This window comes from Poeciliopsis prolifica, unplaced genomic scaffold (genome assembly GCF_027474105.1).
Source record: "Poeciliopsis prolifica strain line A6 unplaced genomic scaffold, Auburn_PproV2 SCAFFOLD039, whole genome shotgun sequence".
Lineage (NCBI taxonomy): Eukaryota > Metazoa > Chordata > Actinopteri > Cyprinodontiformes > Poeciliidae > Poeciliopsis > Poeciliopsis prolifica.
The window spans coordinates 1382027-1403359 of NW_026562414.1; the positions used below are offsets into that span (position 1 = coordinate 1382027).

A 21333-nucleotide genomic window follows, 5' to 3' on the forward strand; every position below is an offset into this window, starting at 1 on the left:
TACAATGTAAATAATACACGCAGGAGCGCGGAGAGGCGCTGCTGCACAGGGAACCACCCTCTGCACACCACTGAAGACACGCACTGGCTGCGAAGTAGAGATAACAACCTTATAGGCTTAAATATTAAACCTAGTTAGTTGTGTAGTATTTTTTTTTTTTTTGCACAAAAAAATGCTGACAAAAAGACACAAAGCTGGTTTATGACATGTTGACTTCTCCAGCAGGATCACCAGTTACATCGTTTTCAAAAGGTGCACTGAAAGAGAAATAAATTACATATTGTCTTTTGCGGGTATGGCTTGATGACGTCACATGAGGAAGCGAAATACAGCAACTCTTGGCAGATTTCTACAAAGATTCTGAATGAATCCATTTGCAAATGAGTTGCAAGAGGTTAAACAGTGCCTGACAGGTAAAGTTTTGCAAGTGATGCATTCAAAACCCTAAAAACATTCTTATCCACCATCTAGAATCTAAATGATCTGCCACAAAGGTGGCTTACTGGGAACAACAATTCACTGGCTTTTTGTAAATCAAATAAAGGTTAAAGCTAAAATGTAAATACAAAAATACTTGAACAATCTTAAAACTCCAGGATGGTGTTAAAAATGCAGAGTAAGCTGCCAAAAACGATAATTGATGCAACTTTGGTGTTCTTATCGCTGAAAAATGCTGAAAAACTGAGAATGAAACTCAACGTTACCTGTGGTTGACTGCGGCTCAGTGGGAAGAGTCGTTGTTTTGTAATCCAAAAGCTGTGGGCTTGATTATACTTACCTCCTGTCACATGTTGATGTTCCGCTGGGCACAAACACAAGTTTTGCTGTATGAGTCTCTCTGTTTCAACAAGGAAGAGGCTGAAAAATCTCACAGAAAACAAACACAAATAAAATAAACGGAGTGAAAATCCTCAAAATAAATAAAGTGACAATCTATTTCATTATTGGCTAGTGTGTTCTGATGTTACACTGCAAATTAAAATGCAGTCGATTTTAATTTTCGCTACACATATACAGTAACATAGTGTAAACAGATTTTCCACTTCAGATTTGTTGATAATCTAGTAGTTTTACTGTGAGAATGTTGCTTACACTTGTTTCTTTATTTTTCATAAACATAGTATTTTATACTCTTGAAATGACAACAGGCTTAGCCACATTTATTTTAGTGTTTGTACACTTCACATAAAATGTGCCAGAAAAAATGTCAGTTTCTTAGAACTACTTTGACTCTTATTCTAAAAAATGTTTATGTATTTTGATTAAAAACATTGCCAACAAGTATTATCTGCCCATTCTTTACAGCTTGCACAAATAACTGAATTATCCATATAAAACCACTGCAGCTTGAGCTGAACAAAATTCATATTTCTTTTGGTTTTATGTAATACCGCGACAATAGAGACACCATAATCTGTTTTTGCCGTGTGAGAAGGAGAAAAACAACAATAGGGAGATTAAGCACATATGAAAAAATATTTTCTTCCTTCTGTTTACATAAATATCCTTTCACCACTATTATGCACGGCACACAGCCCTGTTTCTTTCGCAACACACACAGTTTGGACATTGGACCGGACAGCTGATACAAGGTGGAGCAAGTAAACATGACAATGGATGACATGAAAGCAGTTGGCAGCTTCTGAGTAATAAAAATGTGACTCTACCATTTTCCGGCAGTCAGATTGTTTTATAGACTGCATTTGTAGTTAATCTGGTCCTCTGAGAGCAGAGCAGCAGCTGTGGAAGTGGGCCCTTTAAAGGTTGAGCCACAGGAACAAAAAAGAAAAGAAGCAAGATGAGATGGGCGACAATTCGCTTAATGTTTGTGGTGTCAGATATCAGTGCTCTTACATGAAAAAATGATTCGTTTCTCCATGCAGGTTTGCACAGAAACATGATGTACGTTTCACTCCACAATCCTGTTAAATAACAACCAGTCATTGTAAAATTACCACATTGTTGATTTGCATCTTTGCAATGTAAATGTAAATATCACCATGTTTTATTTACATTAAAATGCTCAGTTTTTGCTCTTTGTAGAAAACAACTTTGCGTTTCATGGATAGTGTATCTGTGGCTTTGCAGCAATCAGTGACAGCTAAGGGCTACTTCCTGCTTTTTGCTTTTAAAAATAAAACACATTTCCTAAAAGAGGTGTTATAATTACACTGCATCAAAACTGACCTTCAGAAATTAAATGTATTTAGTCTAAACAGGAACATCATCAGAAGTAGTTTTGTCAGCAATTTCCATGGAATAAGTGCGAGTATGTTTTCACATTATTTGTCTTTTCTGCGGGGTTATTGAGGATATTTCTTACACTCTTTGCCACATTTTAAGAATATGATTCAAGATGTTCCTTCACTGGGAAGTGTATTACTCTATTTAGTGAGTTTTGTTGAAACATTTGAACACCGGGGGTAGTGACCACCTTGGCCACCAAAATTAACCAGCAAAAGCAAACTGGTTTTCTCCTAAGAAAATGTGTTCTTCCAGTGTCATTACCAACAAATAGTGACTTATTCCCGCTTACAAACTGTAGCTCTTCAGTAGACAAACAACAAAAAACTACCCTTTTTGTCTACCCTGGCGTCCTTTCATGTTATGCAGGTCAGTTCATGATATGAATTATAAGCAGCGCCCAGGGCAGCAGTTGGAAAGAGGATGCTAAAACTATCATTTTATTTACCGAAACAATTTTTCTAATGTTTTATACACATTTTGTCAATGGAGAGTAAATGCACCCAGGTGCTGAGTGGGTGGCCCGTGTTTACTGCTCAAAATAGAACGATCACGATATGTTTGTGGTCAACCGCACTGCCAACATGGGGTGAGGCTTAAGTTATCTTGCGACAATTTCGCTTCTTTTAGCTTAGTTGTTTGAGCAAAATCTTTACCTATGTCCATCTGAATCGAGAAACTAAATTGCTACATATTTTAAAATCTGCAAATAAGGCCTTCTTTAGATGCAAAAAATAAAATAGCCAGATGTGCATAACTGCTTATTTTAATAGTACAAACATCAAATATACTTCAATGTACATTATTATACACAGTGCACCAATTAAACAGGCTTCCTTCATGTCACTCTTGTCCATCAGCTACAGCTAATAGAAATAAGTAGCACTCCTGAATTGGTTGCTTTGCAAATGCCAGCCGATTGTGTGTCAAGTAGCAGTGCTCCTACCTTTACAAGTTGCATTTTGTTTCAAATATTTTAATTTGCACAAAAAAAAAGTCAAAATACACAAGTCAGTAGTGTCCCATCGTTCTAAAAATTTTCTGAGGGGCCACTGGTTAGGCTCCACAAGAAAATGTGCAAATAGATGGGGGTCAGTTGTATTTACACACAAAAACAAACTATATTAGGGTAATTTAAAACAAGAAATTGTGAAATTCCAAGTTAGAGAGCTACTCTAAAACCTCTTGTAAATCCAGCTGAAATTAGTTGTAACTTGTTGCAATTTGTACCAGTCCTCTTCTCAGAACAATAAAACATGGTCCCACTGTCTCTTGAACTGATTGAAAACAAAAGTCACATGTCCCGTTGCTTGTTTAGTAGCTGTGCCTAGTTATTGTTTTCTTCTATCTGATCCCTAGAGCGACAGACAGGAAATAGACTAAGCTGCTACTGAAAACACCTGTTACTTGATACCCTTCATAGTTGAAAGCTTCAACTCGCCCAGCTTTAATTTTGAAATTTGTTTTCATTTCCGCTCTTTTGGTTCCGTGCGTGTATGTATGCGCGCGCCTGCTCGCTGTATCTGTGCGCGCACGCGCGCGAGCGTTAGACAGAGTGTTTATTTGCCGCACGCGCACTGGGGATTCCCCCGGTTGACAAAAACAGCTCTTCCAATTCTCGCCTTTCATTGCTCATATGCTGTCCGCCTCGAGCTGACGCTGTTACCGGATATCTACTCGGCAGCAGAGCCGTTTCACCACTCTTCGCTTGTTTTTTTTTTTTTTTTTTCTTGTTGCTTTTTTGTTTTTAAACCCCTTTTCGTCGCGCCTAGAGTAACGTGTCATGGTTTAATACTTTTCGTTTTTACAAAAGCAAACCGTCTCTTAGTTTTGAGGGTTTGTTACTGCAAGGGGAAGTAGGCTACTTTATATCGGTTAGTGGAATGAGACTTAGCGGCTCGTTTCTCTGTTCTTATAAAGGAGCGGGGGCAGCCTGTCCGGGTTTCACCACCGAGCAGCCAGCGGCTACAACACCCGCCAGAAAACTGTAAATCATCCGGGAAGGAAGGCGGCTGTAGCGGGGGAAACCCAGGGAGGCCACCAGAGTTCACCATGGCGAGCGACGGTTGTGGCAAAGAGGACCTGCAAGAGGAGACCCGCATTGACTCGGGCATTGAGTTTTACAGCTCCATACTAACTTCGGAGGAGCCCCGGGAACCGAGCAGCGATTTCAGCGGGCCGAGGGACAAGTTTTCCACCGGGGAGGAGCGCCTGGACTCAGCCTACACGTCCTCGTCCATCACGGTGGAGAGCCTGTCGGACATCGTAGAGGATTGCACTATCTCCAGCGCCGAGGATGTGCAAGCAAAGATGCCTGAACTTTGTGAACAAGAGAATTTACTCACAACTATTACAGAAGATGGGGACACGTAGGTTTTCTTTCCTTTTACAATCAATGTCTCCACTATCTGTAGAAGTACTCAGAAAATGGTCAAATTGATTATATTTACCTAAAATAAGCTAATAGTAAAATCAAATTCTTTATATCTTGAGAAATGCAGTTTTGAATATGCACTGCAAATATTTTCTTTTGTTAAAAAACAGTTATTGCCTTCTTACATTTTTTCACTTAGAACTAATTTATTCTAATTTGCTTTTTTTTTTTTGCTGGAGAAAAAAGTCCCTAGAATATCAGACTAAATGCTTTTATTTCATCTGAGAACCTGAAACACCCATATAAGGGCAAGTGGCATTTTTTTCATTACTATGAAAAAAAAGGCTTGGTTTTCCCATGATAACTGGTGCTGAAGGGGATTTCAAAGTGTGAACATGGAGGCTTTTATTGAACTTTGTCCATGTCATGAATGTGGACAGTCTACTGGGAGGCGTCAGTCAGAAAACAGAAGTGAAACAGATAGGCCTGGACTTCCCCTGCATCACAGATAGAGCACATGTTGCAGAGGTCGCTGAAAGTCTTGGTTTAGATCAGAGAAAACTTGTTTGACAGGACAGAATCCATGTGCATGTGATATTTTTTTTCTCATGAATCACATTTTAACTTTCTTTTTTAACCTGAGCATGTTTCTTTAAAGAGAAAAATCAGTTTTGACAGAGCAGCATTTTTACGTTCTCAGTTTGACTTGGTGAAACTTCACCTCTTTTGCACCAAATCTAGACACCTCAGCCTCCATATATAGCCTCAGTAGACCTTCTAATGTTTGAACCACTCATCCGGTGTTACCTTTGCCACTCTTGTGTGTTGACTACAAATGACAGACTGTGTCAAAAGAGTCCTGTAACCAATGCAGCCCAGTGAGTGATGCAGTCACAGAATTGCGGAAACTGTTGTTGTGTCTCTGACCTCTTTTGATTTCCGTTTGCTGATTGCCAGAGCCATATGGTTTCATTCTCACACCCTAACTATAGATACCTGCTGGGAACAGGGAAAAACACCTGAAATGCACCACACCAAGCTAATAGAGAAGCATGCAAACTCTAGTTTTCCCCTGTGGGATTCTTTAAGATCTTATTCATTCAAGATTAATTGATTAGTTAATTACCCAAACCAGGAAGTCCCTTTCATGTCAGATTGCTAATAGGGCTGTATTTGAAGCACATTGACTAGTCTGCAAATATTTGAATGAGTCAGTTTATTCAAAGGTACTTCCAGATAATCCCACATTTATCTGTCAGCATTAATGTTTTATTGCAAATATGCAAAAACAGCTTTGGAAACCTTTAATTTTCCAAGGTAACTTTCAATTTGTTTTCAGAGTTTTGCTTTCACATTTGTGAATTTTCCCCAAATTAACCAGCAACTTTCCATAATTATCTCAGAAAATAATTTTTTAAAATAGTATTTATGAAATTATTTTAATTTAGTTCAAGACAAAAGTTAATAAATCTCAAACTGAACTAGGTTTGAACACTTTGCAATGTTTTAAAAAATATTTTGAATTGTGTAACAAACTAAGCTATATTTTTTACTATCTCATAAAATACTTTTTCATTTAACTGGGAATAAATGCACTAGTAGCAAGTTTAAATGTAAAATAAACATATAATTGTTAATTTTTTTTCTGATTATTTTTTGTAATTTGTGGAATAGGACTAGTGCTTAAGTTTAATGTCTTCTTTACATCTCACCACGTTGTCTAATGGTAACTTGAGAAAGTTGACATTTTTTCATGCCTTTTTCAGTGCAGAAAGCTGAATGAGAAGTCTGTGCAGCGACATATTGTGGGAACTTTTGATCCCACTCTGTCTGCCTCTGAATCGGTATCCGACTTCTGGTTGGTTGCTTGACATTTAGTCTGAAGCGAGAACTGTCAGACTTTGACATCACACTGTAGTGACACTTCATCTCAGAGCGCAATGTTTTGGTGGCTCTGAATTAGTGTGCGTTTTCTAGAATTTGCACACGTAAAACGTGGAAGCCAGGCCTCCCTCTGAATATGCTGAGATGTTTCTCTGGTGAGGGCCTCGTTGTGTTGTTCTCAGTCGGTCTAAATTAAGCACCAAAGCTCTGTTCCATTTCCTGCTTTGTGCTTGCATTTGTTTGCTACAACTTCCCACGCAGGCCTTGAGGTTAGAGTGCTTTTGCTTTGCTTTGCCGTTCACATTGACGGAAACATTTCCCAAAATCACACAGTAGTCTTACAGGTTGAAATCACTATCCTCCTTTTGCAGTATTGACCTGATGCAAGATGTTCTTGAGAATTTTCTCTGTGTTGCACAACATCCCAATCACTCAGTTTTACCATACGGCCCACAAAGTGTTACTCTCTTGAGATGAGTACTGAGGAAAATTGTGATGCAACATTTTGTTGAAGTGCTGACTTTTTTGTCAACCCACTTGATGTTACAGCGAAATATTGCTCAATGTGACATTTTTCTTTGCAACATAAATGCAAACATGTTCGTTTTTGTGTCTCCCCTTTAGAATCCTCCACCTCGCGATCATCCATGAGGATATATTCTTCTCTCAAGAGTTGATACAGCTGTTCCCAAAAGAAGCCCTGGACATCCAGAACAATTTATATCAGGTTGGTTGATCAGCAAATGCCAGCTTCCGCTAGGAATTTTCTCCCTAGTGTTACTTCCTCATTTCTAGTTCCTTGAATGCAGAAGCAGAGGTAATATTTATATTCGTGTACTTCCAGAGAAGTTTTCTTCCTCCTTATGCCCAGCCCGTCCCCTCTTGGGAACGTCACTGTGGGTGGCTCCTGCGTTAGCTCATAAGGGACTTTAGATGGAAACTCCCCTCCTCTACCTTGTGTAGAAATAGAACCGCAGGGAGCTGGTTGGAGTGTATCCTTGTGTGGATGTGGGTGGAGGAATTGTTCCAGGCCTTCAGGAAGTCGGATCTAGAGCCTCAAATGCGGAGCAGGCTGACAGGAGCTGTCAGTTGGAAACATTCGAAAATAAAGAGTCAGCGCTTCATACGTTGACTCAGTTTGCGCTGCACTCCTCAGTTGCATAATTTCCTCTCATCATAAGACAGAGAAAAATTATGCTTGAGTCGACATGCAGAGATCCAGCCATGTACAAAAAGTATTGTTTTTGAAGTTTATGCGAACTTTAGCTTTTCTGCAAATTCTGTGTAAATTCAAAGGAGGCAGACTCATCGTTTACTGCATTTGCTTTAACCTCATTGGACCAGAAAGCTGCACAGAAGGAATTCTTGTTTGATTTGGAAGGAAGGCTAGACTCTCACTTTCTCAACTGGAACTGTTTTTTTTGCGGTTGTCTTTGATGAGGTGTGTAAACAGGTACAGGCCTGCTCTCTGTAGTTGGTTAAAGGCATTCTTTTGAAACCTTGGTAGCAGACACACTCGAGTTGTTTAAATGTGGATGTTAGAAATCAACAGACTTGATATTTGAGAAGGTGCAACCAGGAAATATTCTGTTTTTGTTCTTTGTGGATGGAACCAAACAAATGCTGATTTTCTCATTTTTTCTAAGCACTATATCATAAAAAATATATAAGGACAGCATTGGAAAAAGTATTTTCTAGTGTTTCATGCTTTAGTTATTTTTTTATTAGGAACAGAGTACATGTGTGCATGGGAGAGCAGTTGCTGCACAGGGTTGTATTGCTTTAAAACAAAGAACAGAGTGTTACTGCCATCTCAATATGTATACTATTGAAAACTTTGAGATTCCCAAAAGACTGGTAACAATACAAAACCTACATGCTTTAAAATACAAAAAAGCTAAAAAAAATTAAACAGAATTCCCTGCACTGCTTTTAGCCTTCCTGTTATTTTTGAGTAATTTCTTAGACAGCTACTTTTTACTTTTACTTGAGTAAAAATATATTCAAGTAGAGCTACCCCTACTTGAGTAATTTTTTTGGGCTACTCTGCCCACCTCTGCATTCACTGATCAAAGTTGTTACCTTGCAGCGTCTCTAATAAATATATGGTATTAAGAGACAAATGTGTTTTTAACTTCATCCTTATTTGCTGGTGACGCTCAGAGCCCGCTGCACCTGGCCACCTACCTGAACCTGACGGAGGTCGTGACGACCCTGATGAAGAAAGGGGCCAGCCTGGAGCTGCAGGACCAGGACGGGAACACGCCGCTGCATGTGGCGTGCCAGCACGGGCAACAAGAGTGTGTAATAGAAATGACCAGAGACCTTCCTCACAGCTCACTGGCGCTAATTCTGCAGACCCAGAACTGGAGAGGTAAGACAAATTATTGTGCTGTAAATATGTAATTTATTGTGTGTGTGTAAAACGGAGACAAAAATAGGGATGGGCAATATGGATTCAGAATATTATTGTGAAATTTTGCGTAATTTTTTTGACAATGATAAAGATAAAGACTTGTTATTTATTTTTTGGGTAACTCAATAGCTGTCCCTGCATCACACACTATTCACACCACCACATACAAATATTGTTCTTGAGAAACATTGAATTCGTTTCTTAAATTGGGATTTATATCATGCAGTAATTCCATTTTATGATTTTTTTTATTTATTTATTGATGCTCTCATGGAACTGAGAAACATAGGGATCACACTTAGATTTTTTGTTTTTAATTTACTATCAATAATTGAATGTTATCATGACATTAGATCAAAAATAAGAAACTATTCACAATAAATGATTAGCTATAAGATAAATACCAACCCCTAGACAAAAGCTGTTATCATGTCTCCTCTGAAAACTTCATGTTTTGTTTTGTAATGGGGATCATATTTGGAAGTAGCTTCAAGAAATTTTAGCGCAATATTTTAAACATGTAATCAATCCAAAATGAAATCAATTAATTTTCTTGTTAGTCGTCACTTATTGTTGTTTTTGTGTCTCATATTGAATGCTGTAAGTAAGTGGGTTTCCTCATTGCAGGTCTTACCTGTCTTCACCTGGCAGCACTGAACAAGCAACATCATATCATGAATCTCCTGATGAAAAAAAAAACAAATCTTAACATCCAGGTTAGTCTGCGAATTTGTAATGCAACTTGTGGTGTTTTTCTGTAATTCAGTGTTTGAAGTTGGTTTGAAACTGATAAATTATTAATTAATGCTTGTCCACGTTCAGGAAACTGACACCAAATCCTCCCTGATGTTTGCAAATATTGTACATGAATAGTAAACTGGGTGAAAATATTGCTTTTGCAGCCATATAAAAACAATGAATTCTCCTGATAATATTTGTCCCATTTGTTGGTTTCTCCCGCCTTGTTTACTGCATGTCAGCGTACTTTGTGTTCCCGTTTATAAATCTGCTGCACCTGTCCTATGTTGATAGTGATACGAGCTGAGCTCAGGGCTTCCCACAGAATTCAGGGAGACATAATTAGATTTGAGATATGATTAGGCTGGCTGCCTGCCGCTCTTAACTTTCTATTGATGGAAGGGAACATGGCTGTTGATCTTAGAACCACCACAGACATTCCTCTCAGTTTAAATCACCGTCCCAATATGCCGCTCTGTCTCACATTCAGAAACTAACTAAAACTGTTGCATAAGCTGTAATTTCTAGACTCGTCCTGCTTGATTTCAAGCAAAAATGTTTAAAGCTTTTTACACTTTAAATCACTGTTTTGATTTAGTTTTCTAATTTGACCCCACACAGGAGGGAACTGCCGGCAAAACAGCTCTCCACCTCGCCGTCGAGCTACACGACATGACATCGGTGAAGCTGCTGCTTAAGGAGGGAGCCAACGTGGACGCTCCCATGTTTAACGGCTGCACGCCGCTGCACCTCGCCGTAGGCAGACAAGACGCGCAAATCGCCGACCTCCTCTGCCAGTTTGGCGCCGACAAAATGCTGCGAAACATGGAAGACGAGACAGCGCTGGATCTGGCCGACGGGAACAATGATGTAAGCAGCTGTTGCTGATTGTTTTTGGTCATGTTAAAAATAAAAGGAACCAGAATTTAACATTTAGGTTTCGTTTTTGCGACATATGTCAGAGATTTGTCTAGAAACACTCACCAGGTGACAGGAACACCATTTGGGGATATTTAATATAGTGGTTAAAATACTCCAAAACAAGTTGTTTTTAAATTAAATCTTTTAATTTGATGGAGGGAAATCATTTTATTGACAGTTTTTTCAATTCTTATAAAATAAATGTAACCTGATTGCTTATTTCAATTTAACTTTTCTTTCTTTAAATCATCAAAAAACTTTTCATTTGTATTTCATGACTTCCTTGTTTGGTTGGAAATGTCTACATATATCTAAATAAGCTACTTGCATATTTTTTTAAATAATTGTGGAGGGTGTTGTACATTTCTGAATCTGGTGCAGTTTTTGCATGGTAACTCCGAAGCCCTAAGATGATTTATTATTAAACGAAAGATATTCCTCTTCAGTTCTAGGGTCTTTGTACTTGTAGTTTGTAAAATTCCCAGTTTACTTTTTAATTCTTTATTTGTTTTCATTCAACAGTTTAATTCTCTTTATCTTTAAATCTGAAAGCCTCAGCCACTGTAGCAAAGCAGTTTTTATATATCATCTTAAATGACCTCTTCTTGGGTTTTTTGGATATTGCACAACTTTTCTAAGCCTTCGAATTGACAAAAGACAGAAGAAATGTCTCAGTTTTTTTTACAGGGTGATGAGTGAGATAATTTGCAGACAAGCTTCCAATCAAACCAGAAAACAAAGTCAAAGTTATAAAAAACTACACAGAGTGTAAAGAAAAATAAAGAGTCCGCTAACTGACTCCCACAGATATCTGATCCCAGCATCGCGTGCATCTGGGATTACGAGAAGAGGCCGATCAAAAAGGCGGCTGAAATTTCCTACAGTCTAAAACATTTTAGTAACTTTATGTACTCAAGACTTAGTACTTCTGTGTTTTTCCTTTTTGTCAAAAACTGCATGTCTTTTGGGGGACAAAAGCATTTAATCTCAGTTGAGATTATTTTGACACTTATTTCTGTTTTTCTTCCAGATTCTGGCGCTGTTTCCATTTGATGACATCCAGATCTCCGGAAGGTCGGTGGTGACCTTTTGAACACTGCCAGATGATGGAGTATCGCACACCTGGAGCCTGAATGCAGCTGGAACTTTTTGATTTAAATAATTAAAGTTTTTTTTTAACTAAGTTGTTTATGAAATAGTGGCTTTATACATAGTTGACTCTAATATCTAGTGAGAAATGTGCACCATATTAATCTGCTCTTCTGATGGAGCAACTTCACTTAAACTGAACGCTGATTTACAAAAACAGAATCAGGATGTGTTCTCAACATTAAAATGTGCCCCGGTGCAAGTGCCAAACTATCGACATAGGTGCCCCCAAAAATGCTACCTCTTCTACAAATGGAAATTGTTTTCGCTGCCTTCATTTTAAAGACAGTCTGTGCATATGAAATTATGAAAGCATGGCCTTTTATGTTTGGTTTAGAGAATGCATTTGTAAGCAGATAATATTTTGGTAGCAAAATTTACCTTTCTGCAAACTAATCACACCCCTGCTTATGACAGCAAACTGATAGCCAGTATGAAAAATGTAATATATTAAAAAATAAAATGCAGCTTAATGTTTCTTTTTTTTTTTAAGGTTTGCTGCTTTGTGATGTAGAACAATGTATCTATTTATCTCTTCTTGTACTCTGTAGAAAGCCGCAGATGTTTCTTTGCATGTAATTACACTGGCCTCTCTTGCTGCAATGAGCAGTTCATTTATTTTGTAATAAAAGTTAAAACAACATCTGCATATGTGTGTTCTTTTTCTGGGAAAAGGAAGTTTTGATTTTTATTAATGTGTTTTGGCACCACTTTTGTTGGTGCACACCCTAACCTGAATTAACAACTCTGCAGTGGAAAGTCCAGGTTTGCTCAAGTATTCTTAAAACCGATTCAGGCTTGTATGCAAGAGCCTATGTGGAAAAACAGAAATAATATGAGTGGAGATGATTTAAAGACTAAAGCTAATTTTAAATTATATAAAACATGCAGATCAACTTTTCTGATTGTATCCAGTTTGCATGGTTTACCCACATGACAAAGTTCTTTTTTTGTTTCCTGTCACCTGCCCCTGCAAGGTGTAACTTTTGTTTTACTGTAAGTGTCTTCTTCCTTATAGCATTTACAATACAATGAACACAGGGCGGTTGGAAATTCCACCCCACTGGATCTCATTTGTAAACACGCCGGCAGCTAAACTGGTTCACAAAGAGGGCTTTTTGACTCAATGACTCTCTTGCATGTGATGATACCCAGGTAATCTGTTGCAAGCAAGCATATGTGTGCAGAAATTCTGGTAAATTTGGAGCAGTACAAAATGATTCTACTTGTGTAAACAGCTGGAACACAGTGTTACTCAGCTGTACCTACTTCCCTATTCAACTGTGACCTGGGAAACTCTAAAGCTATTTGTGTATTGTGTCTGTTGGTCATTCTGGTAAAGACCTGCAGGAAAGAGGCTCTAAGCATTGTGCGGTTTTCTATAGAAAGCATAACAAAAAAAAAAAATCTAGCTTTACTCAGAAGTTCAGGAATTTTGTTAGAAAATGTTGCTTACGGCACTAAATGCTTCAGTTCATACAGCTACTGATGTGAGAGTATGTTTGACCAGTTCTTAAATATTTGCACTAAAAATCTCCACAATTATTTTAGCGTGTAATTTGTTTCTGCAAACAAGCCACACATAATTTAATGCTGCATTGCATGCTGCTGGAGCTAATAGTTGTATTGTGCAGAACTTTCATAGCTCTAAAGATATTATAGATAAAATAAAGCCATATTAAAATATGCAGAAAATTCAACCGTGGGGATATATCTGATTAAAAATATGTGCTTTTGAAAAATTTCTTGCTAAATTATTCACACATTTTGATCTTTTCTACATTTTATCACATTTCAATCTTAAATTTTTATGTATTTTTTGTGATATGCCAACACTAAATTGTGCACTATTTTGCAGTATAAAGAGAAAGATGAAGAAGAGAAGGATTTACAGTTTCCCATTAAAGTTATTGATTGTGCAAAAAAGATGTAAAGGGTTGTGAATACTTTTTGGAAGAGACCTTCAACTTGAAATTGCTCTTTAGTATCTTGTCCATTACTGCTGACGTGACCATTTGTTAGAAAAGAACCAAGGGATCGGTTTTAATGTGCACAATAACTTTTGACTGGCAGAAATGCCAAAGTATGAGTTTTCTGCAAACTGGTAGAAAAGGTTCCCACATCTTTCAATTTGACATAAGAATGAAATCGTTAACACAGTTTATAGTAACACATGAATCTGGCTCTTTGTATTTAGTATTCTAGGTTAGCTCAGTGAGGATTTCTGATTTGCAGCGGAAAAATCTGCCACTTCACTAGGTCACGGTTGAGTAATCCTACCTACCCTTCTTTATCTCCTCCTACTGTTTGACCTCTCCACCTTCTGCGCACCACCCTCAATATTCTCTTTTAATTTGCTCCATGGAAAATGTTCAGCTGTGAGCTCTACTGAGGTGTATGCAGTCTTACATTAAGCTCTAACCTTAGGAGGTGTAGAACCCCTACTGAGCATAACACAAAAGTTTCACTCAGACAGGAAAACAGTGCGTGAGTTACATGAAGATAAATATGATATGAAGATCTTATAGATCTCTTTCCTCATGAATAGACAGAATATGTAATATAAACAAAGGTGATGTTAAATTAGTCTGAAAGGTTGGATTTAAGGACATTGCAGCATTTTTCCCCTTCTGTAACTTGTGGATAAAGAAATGAAAAAAAATGTCAAAACAGTATGTTAAACTAAACAAAGGTTACCTCCTTTGTTTTTAAGATGAACGTAGCAAGGTGACACTTTAAGCCTGTTAGAGGCTGGATAGACTTGAAACTGGGGCATAAGTTCATCTTCCTGTATGACAACATCAAGCACACAACCAAGGCTCCGATGGAAAAGTTTAAATCAAAGCATCTTTACATTTTAAAATTATTCAGAAAAGTGTTTTGAGACTTCAAAATTGTTGTCTATCTATCCCTTACTATCCGCCCAATCTTATTTGATTGGACTATTTCACAGCATTTTGAATTACTGGACATGAAAAGCTTACAGTTATCCCCTCAATGACTTGCAACTATAATTTCAGCAAAAACACATTTCTAAAAACGTATTAAGTACCTGGATACTCTGAACTTTTCAGATTGGTTATAGAAAGCAAACATTCAAAAAAGGCTGTACCCATTTGCTACTTGGTACTAATTTCTCATTTTAACAGTTAGCTCCAGGAGTACTTAATAGCTACAGTAAACGTTTTTTCTTAGAAAATGGACCAAAAACAAGTATTTAATGAAATACAAAAAATATATGCATGCTTTGAAGTTTTAACCTTCTTGTACTCCTTACATTTAGTTTTTCTGGCATTACTATTGTTGAATACGTGAGTTTGGCTTGCAGTACCTCCTCCCGGCCAACAGGATGCAGTGTCGGCGAGATGGGGACGTTTTCAACCGCCTGCATCCTACTGGTGTTCATTAAAAAAAAAAAAAGAAGGGAGGCTTTCCTGTTGAAGTGTACACATCGTCTTCAGACAATAAGTGGAAAAAACTGGCTTAAAGGCGGATATCCAGAAAAGAGAGACACAAGGCCTAACGTTTTAAAACATCTCGTCCTATCCGACCGGAGCGGCTTCATGCTGCGTCACCGCGAAGACGTTTGAGAGCTGCTGCCGGGTGTGGGGCCACCGAGAGTGGGGGGAAAATGCCTTCTTTCTCGTGGAGGTAACCTCTTTTTTTATTTCAGCCGTGCAGGACCTGCGGAGGAGTGTTTTAGGCGTGGATGAGTTGAGCTGTCTCAAGTTAAGGATTTGTTTTTCAACAACAAATATGAAGAAATAAGGAGGCGTCATAACAGGAACACTGTTTAACGATATTGTTAATATTTTTGGTGAAATATTTTCGCATAAATTGCTGTATTTATGACACAATTGATGTTGTTTAGGTGAAGGAAAAGCTTGCAATTGCAAATGAAAAGAGTGAAAAAACTCTATTAAAGATATCGTTCAACTTTTGTGTTTTACTCACTAAACAAGTGTACAATAACAATGAATTCACAGCTCAGCAATTAAGCATTGCTTCCAACTGCAGGGTTTTGCAAAATGTAAACTTTTTTTATGAAGCAGAAACATGCAAAAATCTTCTACTCGTCTGTTTGGGTCGATGACATCACAAGAGGCCCAAAAATGGAGCTGCTCAATTGGGTTTAGCTAAAGTTATGTATAATTTAGCAATTGTAATAAATTGTGACAAAGATTATGAAGTATTTGAGTTGCAAAGGGTTCTATTGGGAAATATGACATAAAATCCAAGATTTCAATGCATCATATAGGCTGCACATTATGTAACCTTGCTGAAAATTGTGTATTTTACTGCGACACAATTTCCCAACCAGACATTGTGAGTTATATTACCACAGCTCACTGAAATATTAAGTATAAGAAACAAGAGAAGTTAGGAACTTCTACTATAATATCCTAGCATATACTGATTCCAACTCATCTTTTCCGATTTCTATATATCATTCAACATCGAATGTCAATATCTTCCTTATAAATACATCAGTCAGACTATATGAGAGTTAGCACAACTTGACCTAAATAAATTGCTGGAGATCTTCAATAAGAAAATCAGGTCATTGCAGTCTGCTCGGCTTCTCTTCGCAAACAGCTTCTATGTGTGTTATTGGTGCCAAATTTTTCTGTGATCCTTCTGGTGTTCCCACATTCAGCTCAGATGTTTTTCTGCAGCCATGCAGATCTCAAGTAAACGCCTGACACGCTGGTAAAACAGGCAAGTAGATAAAAAATACAAATGGATGTAGTCAAGAGCTTTAATCATTTGCCTGTTGCAGTGTGTAATTTCTCCAGCGCTGTATAGAAAGTTTTATATTCATAAAATAATGATTTACATTGAATTAAAAAAAAAACTTTTTGATATTCCTCTAAATAGGTGCAACTCTCTTGATTTCACAGAAAATCCCTTTAATTCGTTTCCCTCGGGAGACAAGAAATCCGAATTACGTCTCGCATCTCGTATTTCATGTCTCCTGTCGCGCGTCCCTCCCAGAACACATTTAACTCTCCAGGTGAAATTCGGCTATGTTTTCTCTGGAGTGCAGCAGCTTGTGAGCTGCATTCCTCCATGTAATGGACTTCTTGTTCATAGGCCGGGTCGTGGTGCAGTGGGCTGTTGGTTGACCAGAGCACAGCGCACAAAGAGATCCTGTGTTCAGGTCAGGCCCCTGAGAGGCGAGGGCCCGCCCCTTTCTAAAGAGGATACTCTACACTCAGCAGCGAGAGTATCACTTTTATGTAGGACGGAGCTGTTTTCTTTTGTGACTGACTTGACAGCTTGATGATATTTTGATTAACGATAGTGTAGTCGGCCTGCATACATACCAAGTGTGGTTTTACTTAATTTTACCGCACCTGTGAATTACAGTGTACGCAGAAGGAGGTTTTTGACATAGTGAGTTGCGTCAACAACAAATTCAGAGGCTGAAGTTGAGGTGAAGACGCAGCGTTTCCTAAACCTCAGTACTGTTTCCTGTTACCAGTGTATCTAAAATTAATTCTGCTTTTCCACCAAAAATGTGAATGCTTTTCTCATTGCCTTGTTAAATGTTGAGGTTATTTCTATGATTATTGGCTCTTTGTAGCTTGCAATCAATAGTGAGATAAGTTTAAATACATGCAACAAAGGCATGAACTTTATTTAATTCAATTTAAATTTCTTGGCAGAATTTTTACTTCCTTTCCTTACATGATCCTGGGTTTTATTCGTAGACTAGATATTGTCAACACTTTAACTTGCTATCCATCTGATAACCGTTTGTGATCACTGTCGATTAGAGAACCTATGTAGCTGTTAATTTGTACAATCTGGTAGTATCTCACTTTGAAATAGCCCCACAGCATAATACTTACACCACTAAGCTCGACAGTTGGTCTGACGAGCTGGTAAACTGGAACTTGTTCTCCGAGGGAATGCTTACATGTTCATTTTAAAATCTGATATACATTTTACAACTGGTCAGTTACACGGTTAATGTTTGGGATAGTACATTCTTCTGTTAAAACACACTTTCTTTCACCTCTACAGGGTTTGGCCTGCACTTGTGAACCTGTTTTTCCCTTGCGCAGTAATTGCAGAAGATCCCTCGTTGCTGAACAGCTGGCACGATGTCTGGTTCTTCCGTTTCCTCGTCAACATGCTGGGATACGCCACCATCATCGTCCCGGGATATTTTCTTATTAGTTACTTCAAACGCTCAAATTACCTGGACAGAGGTTTAAGAAGTTTAGTTTCTCTGAACAGACTGTTTTTCACCTGATTCCTTCCTTGAAATATGTTTGTTTTTTTCTCCCTTGACGTTCAGGTAGTGGGATTTGCTATCCGCTCATAAAGACCTGCGTGTTTGGTGGTGAGGACAAGAGCGGCCTGTTGGACGATGTGTCCACCTCAAGCAGGAACGAGCCTGACTCAGGCTCGTCAGTCAAACACACGATAAAGTTAATGTTTTGTGCAGCTGGACTTCAGGTAGGGGATCCTCCCAGAACCAACAGTCACTGTAAACATTGAGCTGACAATGAAACTACGTCATATTTCTACTCACACAGTATACGGGCAAGAAATGGATTCACAGACTTTCTTAGCTACTCTTTATGAAAAATAATTCTTAATCACAAAAACTACATTGTCCAAACAATCAGAGCACTTTTCAGACTAAATATACATCTGGGTTTTGTGAGATTAAGCTTCAAATTTGCCACATTTATCCATTCTTTTCTAATTAACATTTGGGTTTAGATCTGAAGAGCTAAAGTTTGCATCTTCTTCTTAGGCTTCTTATCTGACGTGGGGAGTCCTCCAGGAGAGAGTGATGACTCGCTCCTATGGAGCTGCAGCCCCAGACCACGACGGCGAGAAGTTCAAGGATTCCCAGTTTTTAGTCTTCATGAACCGCATCCTGGCGCTGACCGTGTCTGGACTCTGGTGTGTGTTGTTCAAGCAGCCTCGCCACGGCGCCCCCATGTACAAATACTCTTTTGCTTCGCTCTCCAACATCCTGAGCAGCTGGTGTCAGTACGAGGCCCTGAAGTTCATCAGCTTCCCCACGCAAGTCCTGGCCAAGGCCTCCAAGGTCATTCCTGTCATGCTCATGGGGAAGCTCATTTCTCGTAAAAGCTACGAGTACTGGGAGTACTTTACCGCCGTGCTGATCTCCGTCGGCGTCAGCATGTTCTTGCTGTCCAGCACGACGAGCAAGCACCCGTCCACTGTCACCACATTCAGCGGCGTCGTCATCCTCATTGGCTACATCGTCTTCGACAGCTTCACATCCAACTGGCAGGACAATCTATTCAAGTACAAGATGTCATCCGTGCAGATGATGTTCGGGGTCAATCTGTTCTCCTGCCTCTTCACCGTCGGCTCGCTGCTGGAGCAGGGTGCCTTCTTCGAGTCGCTGGCCTTCATGACGCGCCACTCGGAGTTTGCGTTCCACGCCGTGCTGCTGTCCGTGTGCTCGGCGTGCGGACAGCTCTTCATCTTCTACACTATCAACCAATTCGGCGCCGCCGTCTTCACCATCATCATGACGCTGCGCCAGGCCTTTGCCATTCTTCTCTCCTGTTTCCTCTACGGCCACGCCGTCACCGTCGTCGGGGGCTTCGGTGTCGCCGTGGTTTTTATCGCGCTTTTCCTGCGAGTTTACGCACGCAGCCGCATGAAGGCGAACCGGCAGTCATCACTGCCGCAGAAGGTGTAGCGCTCCAGAGGCGCACCAAAGTACGAAGTACGGCCACGTTTTCTGTGGTGCTATTTGTCTTTTTGTTTGTTTGCATCTTGTTCCTAGTTCTTTAATGCTGTTACTTTGGATGCTTTGTTTTGCTTTTGTTGATATTGGTATAAAAAAGGGAGTTTTGACTGTCAGATGCCCCTAAGGGGCCAACACAGCATACATTTTCAGAGGCTTCGAGTGCCTATATGATTGTCTTACATTTCAAACTCCAAACAGCCTCTGGAGCTCTATCCCTTATGTGTTTGGGGTTTTTTTACTTTTAACCACCATATGTGGCTTTTGCAGCCAATTTAAGGTAAATGTATGCCTCAGCATTAATCAACACTATCCAAAAAACAATAAAAACGTCAGCTTTTTCTTAAAGATGCTTTATTTATGTCCGGGTTACAGAAATACCATATAAACAGTTTCATGCTGAGAATAAACGTCTGTGTCTTTATGTAATATTTTATATTTTAAAACTGGAAACACAGTTTTGTAAACACATTAGATGCATTTCTGTTAACTTGTCCAATATTTCAGCAGCTTCCGTTATCATATTTCGGGGGGAAATAACAAATGGACTGTAAAAAGTACATAATTTTAATTAGACTTCATAGCACCAATTGAATTTTTATTTTTAGTTTGGTTGTAAGTTCAAAACATCTGTTCAAGAAAACAAAAAAAAAATGTCAATATGTCCTTTATTATCTTTCCAATGAGCATTTCTGTTTTTTTCTTCTCTAAAGGACTGACTGGTTTGTTTTTATGTGAATGTTTGGATGAACACTGTCACAAAGATGTGAACTTACTGTAGTTTTCAGGTCAGAATGCACACAAGGGAAATGCAATGTTACTGATACCTGGTTTTTATCATTCTACTACTTTTCTTTGGTTAATGGATTAATAATAAAACCTGTTAAATTAACGTGACATTATCTGGTGAAGTCTTGTTTTTTTAAAGTCGACACAGATTTAAGAACCACACCACTTACAGATATAGTGCCTCACAAAAGTATTCAGATCCCTTTTGTCACTTTAAACCAAACACTTGAAATTTTATGTTACAATGTAACTGTGAAGTATTTTACAAATAGAAATCAGAAAACACTTGGGGTTCATTTTTACTGTCCTCCCTGTACTAATGAAACAAATAGTTACTGTCAGAAGTGTGTGATGGTGTAGTTGGGACATTGTTGACAAGAGGAAAAAAAAGTACATATTCTAGAAAAAAAAAAAGACATTTTGAATTTATCAGAAATTTCCTAGGAAATTTATGAGCTTAAAAATTTTTTAAATTTGATAGACCATGGAAATTTTGAGATTTTCCAAGTTTTCTCCTTTTCCAGTCTTTTATTCCTCAAAGACAAAAAGATTAGACGCATCTGATGTTGGGGACAACAAATATGAAGTAAAGTTCTCTAGTCATTGACACTAAATTTCAACTTCTTGTCTGAACACAGCAGATCTACAGTAAAACGTGGTGGTGGCAGGATCATCCTTTTCCTCAAGTGCAGCAGGAAAACCTGGTTGAGACTGTTAAGACTTGAGATCTCATTTAACATGTGTAAATGAACATTTTGAGATGATTTCCCCTTGCGTGACAAGAAAAGGCCGATGTTTGCTACTGTAAAAGTCTGTGCTGTCGTGATGTGGTGGGAGTTTAGTTTGCAGGGGTTGGATGGTCACACCAAATCAATGCAAAGCCTCTCAGATTGGTCAGCTTTAACTTCATGATTTGTCGGTGACTTTCTCCCAACATGCATCTCTCCTGTCTCAACCAGATGAACAACTGCCAGCTTAAACAATTGTTCTAATGGTGACCCAAAGCTTTCATTAAACACTTCACTTCATTTGTATTTTGACTTCAGGACACTTTAAATTAGTAATTTAATT

General features: G+C 38.6%; 2 protein-coding genes across 2 annotated transcripts; both read left to right on the forward strand.

Moving 5' to 3' along the window:
- Positions 1-3826: 3826 nt before the first annotated feature.
- On the forward strand, positions 3827-12369 carry nfkbie (nuclear factor of kappa light polypeptide gene enhancer in B-cells inhibitor, epsilon). Its single transcript, XM_055054537.1, has 6 exons — positions 3827-4613; positions 7127-7229; positions 8666-8876; positions 9546-9634; positions 10278-10526; positions 11608-12369. The coding sequence occupies exons 1-6, from the start codon at positions 4297-4299 to the stop codon at positions 11668-11670; spliced, it is 1032 nt and encodes a 343-aa protein (XP_054910512.1). The 5' UTR covers positions 3827-4296; the 3' UTR covers positions 11671-12369.
- A 2780-nt stretch (positions 12370-15149) lies between these two features.
- Positions 15150-20370, forward strand: slc35b2 (solute carrier family 35 member B2). Its single transcript, XM_055054498.1, has 4 exons — positions 15150-15377; positions 17757-17944; positions 18034-18194; positions 18499-20370. Exons 1-4 carry the CDS (start codon positions 15358-15360, stop codon positions 19423-19425), a joined length of 1296 nt encoding a protein of 431 aa, XP_054910473.1. The 5' UTR covers positions 15150-15357; the 3' UTR covers positions 19426-20370.
- Positions 20371-21333: the final 963 nt, after the last annotated feature.

What these genes read in the sequence shown, in the direction of transcription:
- nfkbie (XM_055054537.1), top strand. Translation starts at nt 4,297, where the DNA reads ATGGCGAGCGACGGTTGTGGCAAAGAGGACCTGCAAGAGGAGACCCGC. An exon ending in ATTACAGAAGATGGGGACAC is followed by an intron (nt 4,614 to 7,126) that starts GTAGGTTTTCTT and finishes TCTCCCCTTTAG; the next exon opens with AATCCTCCACCTCGCGATCA. An exon ending in GCAGACCCAGAACTGGAGAG is followed by an intron (nt 8,877 to 9,545) that starts GTAAGACAAATT and finishes TCCTCATTGCAG; the next exon opens with GTCTTACCTGTCTTCACCTG.
- slc35b2 (XM_055054498.1), top strand. Translation starts at nt 15,358, where the DNA reads ATGCCTTCTTTCTCGTGGAG. An exon ending in ATGCCTTCTTTCTCGTGGAG is followed by an intron (nt 15,378 to 17,756) that starts GTAACCTCTTTT and finishes TCACCTCTACAG; the next exon opens with GGTTTGGCCTGCACTTGTGA. An exon ending in CTCAAATTACCTGGACAGAG is followed by an intron (nt 17,945 to 18,033) that starts GTTTAAGAAGTT and finishes CTTGACGTTCAG; the next exon opens with GTAGTGGGATTTGCTATCCG.